The sequence below is a fragment of the Phoxinus phoxinus genome, assembly GCF_949152265.1.
Source record: "Phoxinus phoxinus genome assembly, chromosome: 25".
Classification (NCBI taxonomy): Eukaryota; Metazoa; Chordata; class Actinopteri; order Cypriniformes; family Leuciscidae; genus Phoxinus; species Phoxinus phoxinus.
In genome coordinates, this window is record NC_136900.1 from 10,071,501 (window position 1) to 10,093,210 (window position 21,710).

General features: G+C 39.4%; 3 protein-coding genes across 5 annotated transcripts in view; 1 reads left to right on the plus strand and 2 right to left on the minus strand.

Annotated features, from left to right (window-relative positions):
• appl2 (adaptor protein, phosphotyrosine interaction, PH domain and leucine zipper containing 2) overlaps positions 1-9,812 on the minus strand; it is an 18,819-nt gene extending 9,007 nt beyond the window's left edge. Inside the window, exons 1-11 of one of the 2 annotated variants that reach the window (XM_079603509.1) lie at positions 9,665-9,812; positions 8,530-8,628; positions 7,075-7,134; positions 6,896-6,967; positions 6,459-6,546; positions 4,595-4,636; positions 4,430-4,488; positions 4,171-4,317; positions 390-472; positions 142-294; positions 1-58 (exon numbers count right to left, since the gene is read on the minus strand). The exon at positions 1-58 is cut by the window's left edge and continues 131 nt beyond it. In XM_079603509.1, the coding sequence (XP_079459635.1) occupies positions 1-58; positions 142-294; positions 390-472; positions 4,171-4,317; positions 4,430-4,488; positions 4,595-4,636; positions 6,459-6,546; positions 6,896-6,967; positions 7,075-7,134; positions 8,530-8,628; positions 9,665-9,721 (918 nt within the window). In that variant the 5' untranslated portion in view covers positions 9,722-9,812. The remainder of the gene's footprint in view (positions 59-141; positions 295-389; positions 473-4,170; positions 4,318-4,429; positions 4,489-4,594; positions 4,637-6,458; positions 6,547-6,895; positions 6,968-7,074; positions 7,135-8,529; positions 8,629-9,664) is intronic. The other variant, XM_079603508.1, reaches the window with a different exon arrangement.
• The window catches only part of LOC306994106 (sterile alpha motif domain-containing protein 3-like), a 186,046-nt gene that overhangs the window by 116,062 nt on the left and 48,274 nt on the right, over positions 1-21,710 (minus strand). The gene's annotated exons all lie outside the window — the stretch shown is intronic.
• c25h12orf75 (chromosome 25 C12orf75 homolog) lies at positions 10,801-21,414 on the plus strand. Of its 2 annotated transcripts, XM_079603076.1 has the most exons (6): positions 10,801-10,841; positions 10,978-11,127; positions 16,358-16,379; positions 17,965-17,995; positions 18,112-18,191; positions 20,336-21,414. In XM_079603076.1, the coding sequence occupies exons 2-5, from the start codon at positions 10,979-10,981 to the stop codon at positions 18,150-18,152; spliced, it is 243 nt and encodes an 80-aa protein (XP_079459202.1). In that variant the 5' UTR covers positions 10,801-10,841; position 10,978; the 3' UTR covers positions 18,153-18,191; positions 20,336-21,414. The 2 variants fall into 2 exon arrangements, with proteins under 2 accessions (XP_079459202.1, XP_079459203.1); XM_079603077.1 differs by lacking the exon at positions 10,801-10,841 and having other exon boundaries at positions 10,988-11,127; positions 17,960-17,995; positions 18,112-18,236.

Genomic DNA, 21,710 nt, shown 5'->3' on the forward strand with positions numbered 1-21,710 from the left:
CCCCCCCTGCGTGAAGAAGAACAGCCTGTCCCACGCCGTGGTCACCAGCCCCGTCTTACTGCGGGACACAGAGCTCAGTGTGTTAAACGACACCTCACCTGCTCACCTCATCACATCTGAGCGAGATCACGTGACCCGTACTTCCTGATGTTGAGGTAACCTGCTTTCTGGATGAGGGCGCGATTCACGGGGACATGGTGGTGATCCGGCATGTAGACGGTGTCGTCCACGGACAGGAGCTCTCTCTGAGACGAGCGCATGACCTCTGCCTCGACCTCTAACTGAGACTCAATGCTGAAGCACAGACAGAGAGCATGAGGGAATCACACACAATCCTCACACGTGTGTGTGTGTGTGTGTGTGCTCCGAAATAAACACTTGTCCTTTACCTCCGATTCATGCTGCAAACTGAGCTTAGGAAACTGTCCATCTTCTTCGACACCACCTCCATCCCCTTCTTAAAGAAATTGACCTGTGGAAAACCAAACAGGGTTGAAGATTATTCGGCTGCACTGAATATAATGCATTATTATTTGTGAATAATATGATATTTTTTATAAGAAAAACAAATATTTGTTTTAAATAATTGAATTAATATTAAAATGCATATTATTAATAATACAAACATTTTAAAATACCAAGCAAAATAAAAGAGTATTTTTGAAATATTATTCACAAAAATTATTCTACTTGGAATTTAATACGATGTTTTGGAAATTATTTATTTTATTATGCATTTAAAACAGTATTTTTGAAAATATTATTTGACTAAATAATATAATTGTATTAGTAAAAATACAAAAACAATCATTCATATCGTTACTTATATTGTTATTAATAATAATAATAATAATAATAATATTTTAAAATATTAAGCAGAATAAAACAATAAAAAAACTAATATTTAAAAAAAAAAAAAAATTTATTTGTCTTTTCAAATAAAAAAAACTAAGTAGCTACAGTATGTAAACTGATTCTTTCATATATGTCATGATGTAAAGTATATTATTATTGACCAACATTTTCGAGAATATCAACTATTTCTTCATACAGCCCGCCACTAGACGACATGCATTAATGGATGTGTTGTCACAAGTGTGCAAATCGCAGCTCATCCAGGAGAGAGTGAAGGAGTGTGTGACGGCGAGTGAAGCAGTGTGTGATGGCGAGTGTAGCAGTGTGTGATGGCGAGTGTAGTAGTGCGTGACGCCGAGTGTAGCAGTGTGTGATGGCGAGTGAAGCAGTGTGTGATGGCGAGTGTAGCAGTGTGTGACGGCGAGTGTAACAGTGTGTGATGACGAGTGTAGCAGTGTGTGACGGCGAGTGTAGCAGTGTGTGATGGCGAGTGTAGCAGTGTGTGACGGCGAGTGTAACAGTGTGTGATGACGAGTGTAGCAGTGTGTGACGGCGAGTGTAGCAGTGTGTGATGGCGAGTGTAGCAGTGTGTGATGGCGAGTGTAACAGTGTGTGACGGCGAGTGTAACAGTGTGTGATGACGAGTGTAGCAGTGTGTGATGGCGAGTGAAGCAGTGTGTGATGGCGAGTGTAGCAGTGTGTGACGGCGAGTGTAACAGTGTGTGATGACGAGTGTAGCAGTGTGTGACGCCGAGTGTAGCAGTGCGTGACGGCGAGTGTAGCAGTTTGTGACGGCGAGTGTAGCAGTGTGTGATGGCGAGTGAAGCAGTGTGTGATGGCGAGTGTAGCAGTGTGTGACGGCGAGTGTAGCAGTGTGTGACGGCGAGTGTAGCAGTGTGTGACGGCGAGTTAAGCAGTGTGTGATGGCGAGTGTAGCAGTGTGTGACGGCGAGTGAAGCAGTGTGTGATGGCGAGTGTAGCAGTGTGTGACGGCGAGTGAAGCAGTGTGTGATGATGAGTGTAGCAGTGTGTGATGGCGAGTGTAGCAGTGTGTGACGGCGAGTGAAGCAGTGTGTGATGGCGAGTGTAGCAGTGTGTGACGGCGAGTGTAGCAGTGTGTGACGGCGAGTGTAGCAGTGTGTGACGGCGAGTGTAGCAGTATGTGACGGCGAGTGTAGCAGTGTGTGACGGCGAGTGTAGCAGTGTGTGATGATGAGTGTAGCAGTGTGTGATGACGAGTGTAGCAGTGTGTGACGCAGAGTGTAGCAGTGTGTGACGCCGAGTGTAGCAGTGCGTGATGGCGAGTGTAGCAGTGCGTGATGGCGAGTGTAGCAGTGTGTGACGGCGAGTGTAGCAGTGTGTGATGGCGAGTGTAGCAGTTTGTGACGGCGAGTGTAGCAGTGTGTGACGGCGAGTGTAGCAGTGTGTGACGGCGAGTGAAGCAGTGTGTGATGGCGAGTGTAGCAGTGTGTGACGGCGAGTGTAGCAGTGTGTGACGGCGAGTGTAGCAGTGTGTGACGGCGAGTGTAGCAGTGTGTGACGGCGAGTGTAGCAGTGTGTGACGGCGAGTGTAGCAGTGTGTGATGAGGAGTGTAGCAGTGTGTGACGACGAGTGTAGCAGTGTGTGACGCCGAGTGTAGCAGTGTGTGACGCCGAGTGTAGCAGTGTGTGACGCCGAGTGTAGCAGTGCGTGACGGCGAGTGTAGCAGTGTGTGATGGCGAGTGTAGCAGTGTGTGACGGCGAGTGTAGCAGTGTGTGATGGCGAGTGTAGCAGTGTGTGATGGCGAGTGTAGCAGTGTGTGATGGCGAGTGTAGCAGTGTGTGATGATGAGTGTAGCAGTGTGTGATGACGAGTGTAGCAGTGTGTGATGATGAGTGTAGCAGTGTGTGACGGCGAGTGTAGCAGTGTGTGATGACGAGTGTAGCAGTGTGTGACGACGAGTGTAGCAGTGTGTGACGACGAGTGTAGCAGTGTGTGACGACGAGTGTAGCAGTGTGTGACGGCGAGTGTAGCAGTGTGTGACGGCGAGTGTAGCAGTGTGTGATGGCGAGTGTAGCAGTGTGTGATGACGAGTGTAGCAGTGTGTGATGACGAGTGTAGCAGTGTGTGATGACGAGTGTAGCAGTGTGTGACGGCGAGTGTAGCAGTGTGTGACGGCGAGTGTAGCAGTGTGTGACGGCGAGTGTAGCAGTGTGTGATGGCGAGTGTAGCAGTGTGTGACGGCGAGTGTAACAGTGTGTGATGACGAGTGTAGCAGTGTGTGACGACGAGTGTAGCAGTGTGTGACGGCGAGTGTAGCAGTGTGTGACGGCGAGTGTAGCAGTGTGTGACGGAGAGTGTAGCAGTGTGTGACGGCGAGTGTAGCAGTGTGTGACGGCGAGTGTAGCAGTGTGTGACGGCGAGTGTAGCAGTGTGTGACGGCGAGTGTAGCAGTGTGTGACGGCGAGTGTAGCAGTGTGTGATGATGAGTGTAGCAGTGTGTGACGACGAGTGTAGCAGTGTGTGACGCCGAGTGTAGCAGTGTGTGACGCCGAGTGTAGCAGTGTGTGACGCCGAGTGTAGCAGTGCGTGACGGCGAGTGTAGCAGTGTGTGATGGCGAGTGTAGCAGTGTGTGACGGCGAGTGTAGCAGTGTGTGATGGCGAGTGTAGCAGTGTGTGATGGCGAGTGTAGCAGTGTGTGATGGCGAGTGTAGCAGTGTGTGATGGCGAGTGTAGCAGTGTGTGATGATGAGTGTAGCAGTGTGTGATGACGAGTGTAGCAGTGTGTGATGATGAGTGTAGCAGTGTGTGACGGCGAGTGTAGCAGTGTGTGATGACGAGTGTAGCAGTGTGTGACGACGAGTGTAGCAGTGTGTGACGACGAGTGTAGCAGTGTGTGACGGCGAGTGTAGCAGTGTGTGACGGCGAGTGTAGCAGTGTGTGATGGCGAGTGTAGCAGTGTGTGATGACGAGTGTAGCAGTGTGTGATGACGAGTGTAGCAGTGTGTGATGACGAGTGTAGCAGTGTGTGACGGCGAGTGTAGCAGTGTGTGACGGCGAGTGTAGCAGTGTGTGACGGCGAGTGTAGCAGTGTGTGATGGCGAGTGTAGCAGTGTGTGACGGCGAGTGTAACAGTGTGTGATGACGAGTGTAGCAGTGTGTGACGACGAGTGTAGCAGTGTGTGACGGCGAGTGTAGCAGTGTGTGACGGCGAGTGTAGCAGTGTGTGACGGAGAGTGTAGCAGTGTGTGACGGCGAGTGTAGCAGTGTGTGACGGCGAGTGTAGCAGTGTGTGACGGCGAGTGTAGCAGTGTGTGACGGCGAGTGTCAGACCTGTGAGTGTGTGAATCCCAGCATGGGCTCCAGCATGGCCACTTTCTTCCTGTACTGGAGCGCGTTCAGAGCGCAGTAATACTGCATGGCGGCCTGATGCTGCTTCCTGCGGGAGTACGCCACCTCTCTCACCGCCTCAGCTTTCACCTGTCAACACACACACTAACTCAATTCACCCGTCAACACACACACTAACTCAATGCTGGACTCTTGAGTGCTGGCTTCCACACGACAGATCCGCATGTACAGCAATATTTACCTTTTCATTTTCTCTCTTTTTAGGTAAACGACTATATTTCACCATGGCAGCTTCATGCTCTGGAGAGACAAAGAGAGACAGAAAGTGATGTGATTTTCATTCAGCATATAAATATGTTTCTATCATCCACTAATAATAAATAAAGAGACATCATTAACTTCATACCGTCACTGGCAATGATGAATATCTCCTTCAGTGTGCTGATCTCTGAAAACAAATTCATCACCGCTCTTTACAATTTTGGTTGAGGTCAGATAGTCTGACTTGGATCATATTCATTGAAAACAGGATTGTGACTTTTTAAAAACATAAAAATACATGTAAGAGTCTTAAAGGTACGGTGAACATCAGAGAGATGGTGAAAATACTCGTGAAATTCTTAAAGAAACATTGATTGAGATATGAGTGATTTAAAGAAAATTAAATATTTTATAAATAAGCTTGTTTATAATAATAAACAAAAAAGTAAAGAAATATTTTTTATTTGTCTGCTTAAAATTTAATGTGATAAAATAGACACCAATGTACAAGAAATAACTGAATCAATATCAAAATCAATATCAATATTAATTTAAAAACAAGATAAAAATAGTGTTTTTGAGATTGTTATTTTAATAAGTGTAACAGATATAATATAAAAATGTTATTATTAAAAAAAAAAAATCTAATTTGTCCACTTTTGGAAATAACTGAATTAATATATTAAAGGGCACCTATTATGGAATTTTGAAATTTACCTTTCATGTAGTGTGTAACATAGATCTAAGTGAACAAAAACATTCTGCAAAGTTTGAAATATGAAAGTGCACCGTATATAAAGTTATTGTCTTTCAAAAGTGAGAGTCGACTCTGAGTCATTTTTATGAATCGTTAGAAGACCGAAGCTTTTTCTCTGACTAGATGACGTCAACTTGTCAAGTTATTTGAATACGATACGCCCACTTATTGCGCTCCAAGGCCAGGGAAAACATCAGGGCGACGAGACGCTGTGTTCTGAAGTGCGACTCAAAAGCCAACTTTTTTCATCTGCCCAAGGAGGAGCATTTGAAGACTAAGTGGCTACAATTCATATATACAACTATACCACTGAATAGTCCGAGCCTTGTGCTTTGTTCGCGCCATTTAGACGACGATTGCTTTTTAAATGCAATCAAACTTGGATTCGCGAGCCGACTGATATTGAAGGAAGGTTCAGTTCCAAGTGTATTTGCATCAGCTTCCTCCTCCGTATCACAACCTGTAAGTGTTATTAATAATTGTTGCTTTTATGTTTTATGTAGCATGCTTAATAATTATTTTGTTTGTTGTGTAAGCACCGTTTAGCTTCTAGGTCTTCAATGACAATTGTATTGAGATATGTGAAGTGTTTGTCGTTGTTTTCGGAGTTGCCTTAAAGAATAGAGTAATACCTCGTAGTAATAACTGCATTTTTTTTTTTTTTTTAAATGTTATGTTTATGCATCGGGCTAATGCAAACAAAGACTGATTGTGCTTTTACAATATGAACTCTGGGCTATGCTCGCTAACATAACATTAAATTCTTTATCTTATTTTTAGTTTTTTACTACAAACTACAAAGCAGTGGACTATAATCATTATTATAACACGATTTAATTGATAAAAGCATCATTGTACTCCGTGTTAAACTATAAGTATTATCTCTGTAAACACTGCTGGGTCATCTGACCAATCAACGCAGATTAGCGTCGCGCAAAGGAGGGGTTTGGAAAATGAGTCGTTGAACGAATCATTTGGGAGTCGGTGAGCAAATCAGGTAAAAATAAATGCATATTATACGAAAACAAAAGTGTTTTTTGTCATTGCATGCACGTAAAACTGTTGTTGGGGACTCCCTAAACAACATTAGGAACATTTTAAATGTCATAATAGGTGCCCTTTAATAAATATAAATATTTTAAATTAAAAAAAAAAATGTTTTTAATTAAAATAAAATATAAAATTGCATTATCTTGTCAAATAAAAATCGCTCCAACAGTGAAGAGCGTGATCTTTGAAGCGAGTGTCGCACCTGTGAGGTCCTTCTCTCTGAACCGCACCATGGGAAACACCATCTTATCAGCGATCTGTGTGGCCAACTCATTGTGCAGAGAGTTCAGCTAGAGAGAAATCAAAATATATTAGTTATTCAAATATTAATATTACTCAAATATTTATAAAATATTGCTGTGGTGTGTTTTGACAGTAATGTCACACTGAATTGTTGCCGCTTTACTTTATAATATGAATAATATGAACTTAAATCCTGCAGTATGTCAGGCAAATGATGAAGGTCATGTGATCTCGCTGAAGGTCATATGATCAGGTGATCTCGCCATCTTGGCAAAGATCAAACAACCAGCATGAGAGAAAAAGCCAACACCAGCTGCCACACGACTGATGGACTCGTTCTGACAGACACACACACACACACACACACACACACACACACTGCAGGGGTTTCCTCACCTCTTCCACGCTTTTGGCGAAGTGCTGTAAAGTGTTGATCACCTCTTCATCGCCTTTCGCCAGAGCAAAATTCTGCACACACAAACCATCGTGTCAGATTTATTGATAACTCATCTGGTATCCAGACATTCCCAGAACTCATCACGGCTGTCGTTTAAAAGGGAAATAAAAGCGCTCACCTGCTTCTCATACTCCAAGAGCTGTTTAGAAAGCTGTTCGGTCGCCAGAGCCATTTCATTCTGCGTACAGGAAACTCAAGGAATCAGAACTAGCACCAGTTTGTTTGCATTTGGGGATCTTTGAGGAAACAAGCTTTTAAATGGGCTTATTTTATTCGTTTTTATTATATAAAATTATTAAATATAATGTAATATGTACATGAGCAATGAATATGTTCATATCATTTTTATTTGCCGAACAGAAGATAACTATGTGAAATCTGAATATGTATAATCCAAAAATATAGATTATATAGATCTTATGTATGAATCATGGTGAATCATGGTTTATATATATTCAGGATTTATTAACATAAATTCAGACTTTTAACTATACATTCAGGATTTGCATTTACATAATCAGGATGAATCACTATATATTCAAACCTATAACTATACCGTATATATTCAGATGTATTCATGGTTTACATTTATTTAATTTTCAGATTTACATCCGTATATTTACCTTTATATATTCAGATTTATGACTGTACATATTCAGATATACATCTGTATATTCAGATTTGAATTTATATATTCAGAGTAATTACATAATGATCAGATTTTTTTTTATATTTATAAATTCACATTTACATACTTAGAATTGCAACTTTATATTCAGGGTTTATAAATATGTATGAAGATTTCAATTAATTATTTCCTATTTGGACCTTCATAAAATATATTTATATTTAATGATACAGAGTTTGCAATCCATTGAAAGTGTTAGTTCACCCAAAAATTAAAATGATAATGTCAGAGGTCACTCTTCCGCTGGAAGTAGACTCGCCGTTTCCGGAAGTCAGTCATTATAGTTTATAAAGTTAGAAATATGGATATTTTTCATACAAAAATGCATCGCTTCACTTAAGAAGGCCTTTATTAACCCCTGAAGCCGTAAGGATTACTTTTACGATGGATGGATGCGCTTTTTTTGGCCTTCAAAAACTCTATTCACTCCCATTATAAAGCTTGGAAGAGCGAGGATATTTTTAAATATAACTCTGATTGTGTTTGGCCGAAAGAAGAAAGTCATATACACCTAGGATGGCTTGAGGGTGAGTGAATTATGGGATCATTTTAATTGTTGGGTGAACTAACCCTTTAACATTTATAATGCGCCATATTTCCAAGTATAACAGCATATAACAGCAAAAAAATAACGCAGGGTTTGACTTTGAGTTAGGATTTGATTGGATTGTAGATGCTGTGATACTATTGGTTATTATTTTTCTCCTGCCCCTGAGGCCTTGATGACATCAGCAGAAAAGAAAATCAGTTTGCCAACTTTTTTCTTTAAAATACCATGCACTGATAAATCATGATCAATAAACAGAATATGTATTTAGATATTGTGAATTTCTATTTGATGTTGCCTCCACTGTTGAAGTCGATGTGAACGTGTGTGTAGTGTACCTGTGCTCCAAACACTCTCTGCATAGACTGGAGCAGCTGGTTTGTGTAGTTAGTGAGCGTGCCTGCATCCTCTTCAAACACACTGAGCAAGGACCGCGTCTGCCAGAGAAAACACAAGGTATTCGGTATTATAACACTCGGTATTCACACAGTGTTAAGTGTGCTACGCATTCGTGCAGCGTGAAGCGTGCTGGGTGTATCCACAGGTGTGTTCTGTCAGGGTTCAGGACAGATTTCTGGGTGTGTTTCCAATGCAAACAAAGTGACTGGCGGGGCGGAGACATCTGTGGGTTCATAATCTCAAACACGGAGCATTATGGGGTGTGACTCAGACAAATAACTTGTGATATTATCAGTAAACTAATAATTTACTTTTTACGCACAAGTATGTGGGAGCGGCTTCACGGTTTGAACTAGCATGTGAATTAGGCCAAATTATGATTTTTATATAGCCAATAATAATCAAAACCTGTTTCAAGACAGTGTACAGTCAGTGTTACATCAACGTTTTTTATATTTTAACCTTATGTCTCACATGCTGATCTGATGTCTCTGATTATTTGTTGTTGTTTCTGATCTGCCAGTGATCTCTCAGTACTGATACCAATATCATAGATCGGATGTAGCATATGTGATGTAACGTATCAGGGTCAGGCTTTTGTGGGTTTGACCAACTCAACAACATCTCACTCCTCCTATACAGGCCCCTCCATTCACAACTCCACTGCCAGCGAAACATTTACAGCTTTAAAGCACTAAACCCGAAAATAAGACGCGCGTTTGTAGCGTCAGATGCACGTATGTTTGACGCGCGTCTCTCATTTATAAACATATGATCAACATACGTGCAGGATGTGTCTCATTTATGGCTCTTACCTAGGAATAAAACCCTTTGAATAATAAACTTTGCAAGCAGTTATATAAACTTGACGACCCGAGGCGATTCTCTACTTAATCGTGCACTTAAATTGATGTTTTATTCAGATTAGCTCGCACATATGCTCTGCGACCAGCGACATACGCGCGCGTCTCGACAGCCGCTGCCGCATCATCAGTTTTGCAACGCAAAACGCACAAAACCGAACAGTTCTGAGTGCTAAAACAGTGAACAAAGATCCAGTAATCAAATGTTTACCTGCGGACTGTCCTGCAGGGCCTCCTCGAGTAATAATTTGTGGTGTACGGCAGGCATCTTTCACGTCGGAGACAGTGGGAATGGAATACAAGGATGAGGACTACATTTCCCAGCATGCAGCTGCTCAAATACTAACCGGAACTGCTTTGGTTGCATGCTGGGAAAAGCAGTCCTCTTTACTGGGCATTGACTCTGCTTCAAAAGTAAAAGCAAAAGTATTTCCTAAATAAAGCATAAATAATAATAATATTTAATTAAGTATATTGTCATTTCAAACTAGGTGGAACTCAAAAACAAAGATAAAGTGTTTTTTTTTCGGGGGTTGGAAAGTTTCCTAACTTCTATCCCACAATACCCTCTGCTGGACTACACTGGTATATTGTCACTTTTTGAAAATACCATATAATTTTTTTATTACATTTTAAATGTATCAGTTCTGCATTTACAGTATTTTCATAATCTCTATGTTTTTCATTAAGGTTATGACATAATTATCAGTTCAACTTCACAATAATGAACTCCTAATAGAAACTCCAATTTTGTCCAGAGTTTGATCATGTGCCACAGATCATCAGAAAGTTCAGTAGCGGATGGGAGACTCGAGCGGCCCCTGAGAGGCTCCTACTGCTGTCATAACAAACATCTCTTTGTGAACACCTCAAGGCTGAGCGCTCGTGATCCCAGACCTTTAAACCCAGAAACCAACATCTGTGTTGTCCACCATTTGTCATCAGCCCAGTCTAAACAGTATCTAAATACAATTCCTAAAAAAGGAGACAGACAAACAGATAGATGACAGATAGATTCATTTTATTACATATTATTTTTTATTATAGGCTACACATAAATCATTTATAATAAATATAATTAAGTCTTTTGATTAATTTTATTACATTTTAGCTTTTTTTTAATTGTTTTGGTTGTATTTTGATTTTGTTAAAATATTAAATTGTCATATATTTTTTAATAAATAAATGTAAACTATTAAAAAATATATTCTATTGTTTAATTAATCATTTTAACAATATTTTCTCATTATTTAGCCTACTTGCTTTTACTTTTGGTATTATATTTATTTATTTATTGTTTAAATATATTTACATGCTGACCAGTGAAGTTGTTTGTTTATTTATTGGTAGGAGCATGCCAGTTTGGACGGAGTTCCTGCACACTCTTGGTAAAACTGGAGGCTGGCCACACCCCCTTCTGTTACCACGGCAACTCTATCAGGGTGGAGGAGAGGACGAATCATGTGAGGCTCGGGCATCTCTCTCTCTCTCTCTCTCTCTCTCTCTCTCTCTCTCTCTCTGCAGAATGATCGAGGCTGCGTTCAAGGGAGCTCGTGCATCACATCAGCGCCGTCCTTCACTCATCATTCCTCCAAAACAGACACGGAAGAAAGCTGTGCGTTCATGCCAAAATGGGATGTGGAAATTCTTCTGCCACCAGCACGACAGCAGGAGGTTAGTGTGTGTGTGTGTGTGTGTGTGTGTGTGTGTGTGTGTGTGTGGCTCACTTACTCGCGCGCTGCTTTTTATCAATGGACGTACGTGTCATGTTGTGTATTCTAGCGCGTGCGCGTGCCGTCGGATGTTCAATTTAGCGCTTTGTTTTGCCCTTAAACACTTGATTTCTGGAGGTTAAAGTTCGTGTGCGAGCCCGATGAAGTCTCGTACTGCGGGGACCTCGTGTCCTCCTCGGTTAATAGCAGAAGCGGATGTGGAGGAATGTTCCGTTAGTCTCAGGTGAAGGATCTGATCATCAGTCATGGAGATTTCATCCCTCACGTCTAATATGTATTCAGGTCAGATCTGAGCTTATAGGCTTGATGTGTGAGCTGCGCGCGCTGGAAAGAAAAAAACAGAGATCTCTTTTAGCATCTCAATCGTTTCTATCCTCTTCTCTAAGGGTTCAGAACTGAAGAGATGTCAAACTGTTTAGGTTCGACTAAAGTCTGAATCAAATGTCAGAGATCTCAATATGAACTCAAATATTTGTCATTATTGGCATCGATGGCTCCATGAAGAACCTTTAAATATTCATGGAACCTTTCAATTGCTCAAAAGGGTCTTAAAGAAAAAAATGGTTCTTTAGATTATTAAAATGATCTTCAGGCTATAAAAAATGGTTCTTTCAAGAACTGTTCACTCTTATGGGAACCAAAAATGGTTCTTCGGTGATAAAAAACCTTTATAGCTTTGTACTCTTACTTTTTGTCCCTTTTTTAGGAGAAAAACAACGTTAATATTTAGCTGAAACATGCCTGAGAACACCATTATGTGTCCTGAGCTATGAAAGAGCAATATTTGAGCAATATGTAACTTGAACAAGCCTGGACGCGAGAACAGCTGGAGATGATTCAGCTGTCAGAAGCCAGTGAATGAATTTAAATGTGCAGAGAATTTAATTTCAAAATGCTTCATTGGTAATCAGCATTTCTCATTGAAATGCAAACTGGATACAAGAAGAGTGTAACAGCTATTCTTTGTTTTATTAGCATGATGTTTTGGTTTCCTTGTTTGCCCGCTGTGTTCCTTATATAGTTAGTTTGCCTGGTTGTTAATTAGTTCCAATGCCTGGGTTTCAGGGATCTGTGCTGAATTGGTTTGCATCTTACCTTAAGGACAGAACTTTTTCTGTTTATTTGGGGAAATGTTTCTCATCTCGTTCTCAAATCTCCTAAGGTGTTCTGCAGGGCTCTATTCTGGGTCCTCTTCTTTTTGCCTTATATATGCTTCCACTCACTCTCATATTTTTCAGAAACACAATTATCATCTTTATGCCGATGACACTCAGCTTTATTTTGTCTCTTAAAAAACACGCTTCTGTGTCTAATCTGTTTGCATTTCTTCAAGACATTAAATTATGGATGGACTTACAGTTAAATAATAATAAAACTGAAATAATTGTCTTTGGCCCAACAGCTCCGTCTTCTGGCATTGTTAATCTGCTCCAATGTACGTGTTAAAAAACTTGGGGTTATTTTCGATCCCACATTTTTTTATCACTACTGTTTTGAAAAGAAGTTTCTATCAGTTAAAGCAACACCAAGTAGTTTTTCAACTACTTGTTGAAAATATATTTATTTCCAAGACTCTTGTGATGGTACATCGACTTACAATAGGTTGAATGACACGTCTGCCATAGCCTGACAGAGACTGTATCGTTTTTACTGGCACTACGGAACTTCGGGGTTCGGGTAATAATAACCCGAGCACAAGAAGAACTACAAAATTCGACTGCTTTACGGCATACCTCACTTCCCCCACCACCCCCCACTTCCTCCAATTCGGACGTAGAGCCCAACTAGCGTTTGTTTACCGTCTGTATGTTGTTGTCACGGCCGAAGCAGCAAGTAAACCGAAGGAGGCAAAGGTTTTGTCGGAGGAGACTAGGAAGAGAAAAAGGGAGAGTTATAAAACAAATGGATAAAGTATCATTTTAACTTTTAAAAAACTATTCATATTATAGGCCTAACTAGTATATTGTATTTTGTTAATAGGACAAAACATAATTTGTATCTTTTATAATATTTGATATATATATATATATATATATATAAAATATATATTTTCCATTAAATCGTTTGAAAAAATTCTTTAAAATAACGTTGTTTGAAAATAATGCCTTGCTCCGCCCACTTCCGCCATCAGACTGTCAGGCTGGCGCTGTCGTCCTCACACTGCTATGACGTATGGTTCTGCGGTTCTGCAGTTGGTTATTATTGGACTCCTTCTGCAGAGTTCGGGGGTATCGGCTTGTCAACAAATGCACGTATATCCCCTGGTGTGACCATGACAGATTTTACGGCAGTAGTAGAAGACAATACTGTTTCCCAACTGTAGGGGGACCCCGAGAGCAAAAGCTACTTGGTGTTGCTTTAAGATCAATTGCTAAAATCAAGAAGATGCTTTCTATGAAGGACCTTGAAACTGTAATTCATGCTTTTATAACATCAAGATTGGATTACTGTAATTCACTCTATCTGGGTTTGCCTAAATCAGCTCTGAAACGGTTGCAATTGGTGCAAAATGCGGCAGCCAGACTGTTGTCTGGCACTAGAAAACGTGAACACAAAGCATTACTCCGTGTTAAGATTCTGCTCTTTGTTTTTAAAGCTTTACAGTATATTTGTAATCTCCTCACTCCGCATACTAGATCTCTTCGGCCTTCTAGTCAATTTCGTTCACATTTTTAAACTAAAGGTGACCAGGCTCTTTCCGCGGTCCCCTTCTACTTCTATGTTTAAATCCTCTATGAAGACCCATTTGTATTGTTTATGTTTTAATTCTGTTTGAGGGTGTAACATTTGAATTTGTCTTTTTGTTTTTTTCTTGGTTACGTATGTTTTAAGTTATTTTAACATTTGTAGTTTTTAAATGTGCTTTATAAATGAATAAACTAAACTAAACAGCTGTTCCGTTTGACATTGATTACGCTTCTTGTGTATTTTTAAGCCATGTGTTTCCTTATACTTCCTTTGTCCGGTATGGTCAATGTTAATGCGGTTGTGTGTGCGTTATCTCCTGGGATCTCCTGATGGTTCTGATATGGACTTATTATTACAGACTGTTTTTGTTCCCTACTCCTTTTGTTGTGTTACCAAACGTGACAAAAAGAGCAAAACAAAATGGACTTTTGGTTAAAAATAGAATTAGCCTTGCATGTCCTGAGAGAGAAAATGATGAATGATTGACAGGTGAGATGTCAAAGTAGTAATCCATCACTCGTAAACAGAGAGAATGGAGCCTCAAAAAAAAAAAAATATATATGTATATATATAGCCTATATATATATATATATATATATATATATATATATAGCTCAGACGATGCTCTTCAGATCTCGGGAGACTTATTGGAGATCTTAGTTACATAAGTGCCAACTTTATGTAACATAAAACATAAAAAAGGAGTCATAGTGATTCTATAAAATCAATGTGGATAAATCACTTGCTCTCGGAAGAATTTGATAAGTGTTTGAGTTGATACGTAAAATAAAGGTTCTTCTATGGCATCGCGAATTCGCGACGAAAACACTCTTCATTTTTAAGAGTTTATTGAGATCTTTTGAATGCACACTTTTGGTATATTGGGTTCTTTTTCTCAGGGAAAACATTTGAGAAACAGAAGAGTTCATCAAAAGCTCCATTTCTTCTCATTGTTATGTTGAAGAAACAAGTGAGCCAGTATTAAAAGAGACTTTTTTTTTTTATGAGTGTGTGCTGCCTTTGAGGAGTAAGATGTCAAGATGGAAGGTTGTTTCTCGACCCGATACAACTGACCTGGTTTCTCAGCTCGGTTGAGCTGAGGACAAGAAAACACTCAGAGAAAAGCCTTCGGTAAAAGAGTTTTCAGGTTATGCATTAGTCTAAAATAAATGACTGGATCCTCCAAAACAAAGAGGATAAACACACTTTCAATATGTCAAAACTCCTCAGTTGATTACTACACATGCGGTATTGAGACTTCAACAAAGACGAGTGAGAGAAAGTGAAAAGACACTGTACAAATTAACGTTTGTAATCAAAGAATTGAACTGCAGCGCAGACTGAATAAAACTGCTGGAAACATCACTCTTGTGACCACTAAAATCCATACAGGCATAGAAAGAATTAAAAAAAATAGTCAATATCGTTCTTCTTCTGTGTGGTTTGTGTGTCCAAAAACAGTGGGATTTTGTTCTCTAAAGAGGGTATTATACAACATTTTTGCATAAATTTTTCCCTAGAAGTTCACTTATAAAGTAACTCAGATTTTTGTTCTAGTAGAAGAAACCTTAAGTAAAAGATTACGATTTGTTGCTACACACACACACACACACACACACACACATTTTGTTTTATTTAAATAAAAGGATAGCCTATATGTATGCATGTATGGATTGATGAATGGATGAATGGATGGACGTTGTCAAAATGATCCCGTGAACTGCGAAAATGACTTAAAGCGCTGTATTCTGCTGCCAGGCCAGTAGATGGCGATGTCACTTTGTAAAGAAACACACGCATGCGCATGACGTCACCGTTTCACAAATTCGACGAAAAAGACGATTTTTTTTAAAGTTGCACATTGAACCCGCTTTCAAAAAAGCTGTTGTTATGTAAATGAAAGGCTTAAACACATCAAAAGCTTTCAGTTTTTAGTTTAAAATGGTGTCGTGTAAACGCTCCCTAACATACTCCAGCATCATCAAACAAACAAACAAACAAAAAAGGACGGTAAAGACATCTAAAGGAAGCAAGAAAGGTTTGATAAAGTCCAAGAGGTTGTTTAATTTTAACAACCTAAATATTCCAGATGTACAGGCGCATCGGTTTCGTGACGCGTTTTAATGTCATGTTCTCCTACAAATAAAAATAGATAAAAAGACAGTCACACTGAAAATTTGGATTGCCAAAAACGGCTTTTAAAGATCTGTTCTCTGTAGAGGAGACTACTTTCAGACATTCAAGCATCATCTGTGTGATGTCCAGCTCTTCTGCTCTGTTAATGATGTCCGCCCTTGATTGACAGCATGCAGGGCTCGTGTGATGTATCCAGTGTGTCAAGCTGAAGCTGAAGAGGCTTGTTGACCTCTTGTCAGAGGATACAATTATGAATTAAAAGTATATATATATATATACATACTGCTTAATGTTGACCTAAAACCTAAATTATTTAAAAGGTAAATTATGCTTTCTTTGTCTTACAGGTCCAGAAGCTGCCAAGGATGTGTGAGTAATTTACTTCACGACATATCCAAACATATTCACGAATCTGAGCCACAGAATGAATTTCACGACCACTAATATCCGACAGAAATTAATAACAGCGCAAATGCTGAATTCATTACAGAACAGCTCAACACAGTATACTGTATGTGCACAGAAAATACACACAGACATATTTCACTGAATCCTGGGGGAGAATCACTCGGCCTGTTCCTGCTAACCGCTCAGCGGCTTTTGTGGTGCACATGGGCCCCTGAGGGTCCGAACGCATGCTAGCCAATCAACAAACATCCCCCCCCCCCCTCGCCTGACACCTCACAGTTTACTGACAAAAACAGCAGACGGCAACCGTGCCATCGGTGGAAAAACGCCCGAGCGTGTTTTAACAGCAGATTTCCGTTGACATCAGCCTGCGTCTTCTTTTTGAAGTGCTTTTAGCATTTAACATCTATAAAAGGATGCAGAGCTGAATAATTTCTCACCGTGTGAAATATTTAATGAGTTTCCACTCTTTATGCAAGCCGAAAGGAACATGCTGTCGCTCACTGTGAGTGAAACCATTTAGATTGGATTTAAAATCCTATTCAAAATCTCCAGAGTGAAATTAGAGAAATTGCATTTTTAATTTGATGAGTGAAAAAGTAATCTTAACGTCACCATGATTTTTTTTTTATGAAATATTGCAGTATTTTATCTAAATAACTGCCCCTCCCTCTTGCAGCGACATCTTGGCTGCATCCAAGATCATCTGATATTGCACACTTATATAGTAGGCGAAAAACCGTATGTGACAAAAGAAGTATTTCCGAGTTACTCATAAAAGAGTGCAAAAAGTACCTGGATGATCTACTACTTCCGGCGAGATTCTGAAGTGTGCATATGATGGAGATTTTACTATCCCATGAGGCAATGGGAGAGGATTTATGAATGGTAGTGAAGCGATTCAACTGACGCTGGTAGGTCACATGATAATGACAACATTGCCAATATACATCCAGATCCATCACATCCACATTTATACTTTTTTTTAGCCGTCATTTAGTAATTACTTGTTCAAAATAAGTACCTACTCAAGAGAGTATGTGATTTCGGACGCAGCCCTCTTCTTTTCTCTGATGATGCGTTTACTGTCATGAGGGCGGGGCAACCTGTCACTCACATGAGATCGACCAATAGCAAACCACACCATCCAATCAACTCCTCATGAACAAAATCAAGTCCCGCTCTACATTTTTACTCGTTGGAGAAGTCGTTTCACTTGGATATGCATCACAATAGGGAATAAAAGACTTTTTAAGGAAAGAAAATGCATTTTCAGTGGACTAAAACATTTTATTGTGAAAATTGAATGTGAAATCTATTGAACTGGCTATTCAACCCTGCTCTTTCTAGAGTCCATTAACAGGGTCTTGAGATGAAAACTGCTTCTGAATACGACGTTTTGATGAGTCTTTTGTGAGGCATCTTTTTGAGCAGAGAGGAAACACTGACTAAACTACATAAAGTACACGAGAGAGCATGCATTGATATCTGACAGATGTGTCAATCACAGAGATGGCTTCATCTTTATTCTCTTGATGCAGGACAGAAGAAGCTTTACCGGATGATGAGAAACGAAGGTTAGACGGTCTTTTGAAAACATGATAATATGTACAATTTCATGAAAACATCAATATGAGACTGAATCAGGACCATAATAATGGATGTGTGTGAGATCTGACTGTGTGTTGTGCAGGAACTATGGAGGAGTGTATGTGGGCCTTCCTGCAGATCTGACCGCAGTACCTGCCAGCCAATCAAAATCCACACGTAAAGGTGAGGACGACATTCAAAGAAAGACAAAGAGACCTTTAAAGAACGGTAATGACAGTATATTCTGTTCGTTTTGGTCTTTTGTCTATTTTACGTGACCAGACCAAACATTTGCTTCTGCTGTAATGTTGAATGTGTACTTTTCAATAACAACTAATATACGGTGGCCAACATTATTAGAACGGTAAGATTTTGTAATGTTTTTTAAAAAAGTATCTTCTGCTCACCAAAGCTTAATTTATTTGACCCAAAATACAGCTAAAACTGTAATATTGTGAAATATTGTTACAAATAACTGTTTTCTATTTGAATACATTTTAAAATGTAATTTATTCCTGTGATCAAAGCTGGATTTTCAGCATCATTACTTCAGTGTCACATGATCCTTCAGAAATCATTCAAATATGCTGATTTGATGCTCAAGAAACATTATTATTATCAATGTTGAAAGAATGCAGTTGTATATATATAAATATATATTTCATAATTTCATATATAATATAATATAGGACTGTAAACGATTAATCGCATCCAAAATAAAGGTTTGTGTTTACATAATAAATGTGTGTGTACTGTGTATAATTATTTTCTATTTAAATACACACACATGCTTGTATATATTTAAGAAATATTTGCATGTATATACTGTATATAGATTTATATATAATTTATATTATATATAAATTATACATATTTTATATATAAATTATAAATTTTTCTTAAATATATACATGAACGTAGGTGTATTTATATATACAAAATAATTATACACAGTATACACACATTTATTATGTAAACACAAACCTTTATTTTGGATGCGATTAATCGCGATTAATCGTTTACAGTCCTAATAATCTTTTTTTGTGTGTGTTTAAAAAATGGAAATAGAAAAGTTTACATGTTGTATATTGTAATTTTATATTGTTAAATTATTTTAACAATTTAAATAATTTTAAGTCACTGAGTCAACCTCATAAAGTACATGACCATCGTGAACTATCTCTGTAAAGTAGGCCACCATATAAAAGTAATAGATTTCTGAAGCTTTTATTTGATGAATAGAGAGCAATTTAATGAGTTATTTCACTGGAAAAAAAAAACATTTGTTTCTCTATAATGCATCTGGCATTATGCAGCCATATACATCAATAGACAACAGAATATAATAACTAATGTTACCTTTTAGGCTAGAATGCATAGGGGGAAAGCATGATGAAAGACCTCACGACAACACAGTCGTGATGAAGGGCTATAATGGCTGGTTATTACCCATAATAACCCTGTGTAAAAGGAGGCAGCGTGCGAGAGGAAAAGACTGCGGTATTACATTTAGATTACACAGCACAACATTACCGCACAGCTCCAGAGAGACTTCACATTACATTACTGCTTAAAAACAAGTTTAATCTTTACCTGGAGAACAGCCAGTCGACAAGTCTGTAAAAAAAAATTAAAGGGAGAGTTCAACCAAAAATGAAAATTCTGTCATCATTTACTAACCCTCGGGTTGTTCCTAACCTGTATGACTTTCTTTCTTCTGCTGAACACAAAAGAAGATGTTGGTAATCAGGTAGTTGACGGTAGCCATTGACTTCTATAGGAGGGAAAAATACTATATTGTCAATGGCTGCCATCAACTGTCTGGATACCAGCATTCCTCAGAATAACTGCTTTTGTGAACAGCAGTTGCCGGTCGTGCTGGTTCTCAGAACAGAGCTTTTATTATACTAACACTTACTATTCTATATCTATTATATATAAAAAATCCTTGCTACGTGTGCTGCGCTGGTCTAGCTGAGACTGGTCACGACATTTGCACATTGTTGCCCTATTGTTGATTTGACTGCTTCTGTTGCTCTCGCTTTGGATAAAAGCGTCTACTAAATGATTAAAATGTAATAAGAGTCCCGACTGCAAAAAGTGTGTTTGTGTGTGTGTGTGTGCGTGCGTGCGTGCGTGCGTGCGTGCATTTATGACCCGTCACCTTCTCCTTAATAACTTGTTTAAAGCTGCCCAGAGAAGACAGCATGCACACTTTAGTGCAGGAGTTTTCCAATTAGTGGTATCTGTTGAAGCTCAAACCAAAATTTAATTGTCAGATCGCTCCCGCTGTGATGTGTACTAACAGCTTTTTCCTTCTTTGGCAGACTGACAGCAGATCACGTGAAACTACACAGCTACGGCCTCTTTAGAATTCAAGCTCTGCAGTCGCTGATTTACAGCGGATATTAAGATATTCGAGGATCGAGCCGTTTTTGGAACCGAAACCAGAACCACTTCGGAATGACATCACCGTGACATCATAATGGCTGGCGTACAGAAGGGTTCTGTTTGGAACACTGAGCATTATTGTGACTCTGAATGTAGACACTGTTGCCATGGTAACCGTCGACCCCCTGACCTCACGCTCCTCACATCCTGGTATTTTGGATTCACCATGGCAGGGCATTACCAGACACGGTCAACTGTATGTCTCTGCAATAACAAGACTTTTCTGAATCTATTCCTTCAGACTTTTCTTAGACATTAATTAGGATCCGAAAAGGGTGGTGTAAGTGTAACCGGTCCGACTCGACCTGCTCCGAGCGGGATTCGAACCGGCGTCTCCGGCATGGGAGGCCAGGGGTGTAGTGAGGTTTACACACACAGCTCTTACTAGCTTGGCTCTGTTACACTCATCCCCTGAACCTCACTCCCATCCGGGTCACGGCACCAAATGTAACCAGTCCTACTTGACCCGCTCTGCGCGGGATTTGAACCGGCATCTCCGGCACGGGAGGCGGGCACGCTAACAAGGACACTAAATACTGCTTACTGGCTTGCTTCCGTTACACAAGTATTTTACATATGTAAGCACGAAAACATAACAACTTAGTCAAAATGTTTAGCACTTAACATGACTTAACAAGAGCTGTTGACATGACTACTAAATGAAAATAATAACATTGATATATAGACTGTAGTTTTCTTATACACTTTGATAGTCACATCACTATTACAATTAACACATCTATTAATAGCATTTACTAATAAAAGAGTTCTTATATTTATTCTATATCAGGTTATTGACCTGTGATTGTACCCATTTTTGTGACTATTGTGAATTCTGTATTTGAAATAAAAAATAAAATGAGATTTTACGAAATTGAATTGGTGTCTGCATCTGGAAAAAAGTTGTCTATTTGCATCTACATTCTTAAAAATAAGGGTGCCAAGACAAACTAAAAATACAGCGATGCATTGGAAGGTTTATTTGGGCTTTCCAAAGTACTTTTAAATGTCCCATTGATGTTTATTTACACTCTTATTTTTAAGAGTATAAAATGATACTTGGCATACCCCTTATACTTGGCGTGTATACTCATATCTGCTTCAAGGTCTTGAAACATTTGTGATAAAGTTTTGGAAATATTCCCTTTTCGAATTGCCTGGAAAAACACCTCATGCGAGCGTAAAGGTTTTTTTTTGCGAAAATGACTGTTTCCATTGGGTGTATTTTCTATTTCAATGTGCACAATTTGA

Coding starts and splice junctions, on each gene's coding strand:
- c25h12orf75 (XM_079603076.1), top strand. CDS start 10,979: ATGATCGAGGCTGCGTTCAAGGGAGCTCGTGCATCACATCAGCGCCGT. Junction 11,128..16,357: donor CACCAGCACGACAGCAGGAG/GTTAGTGTGTGT, acceptor TTTGTCTTACAG/GTCCAGAAGCTGCCAAGGAT. Junction 17,996..18,111: donor CCGGATGATGAGAAACGAAG/GTTAGACGGTCT, acceptor TGTGTTGTGCAG/GAACTATGGAGGAGTGTATG.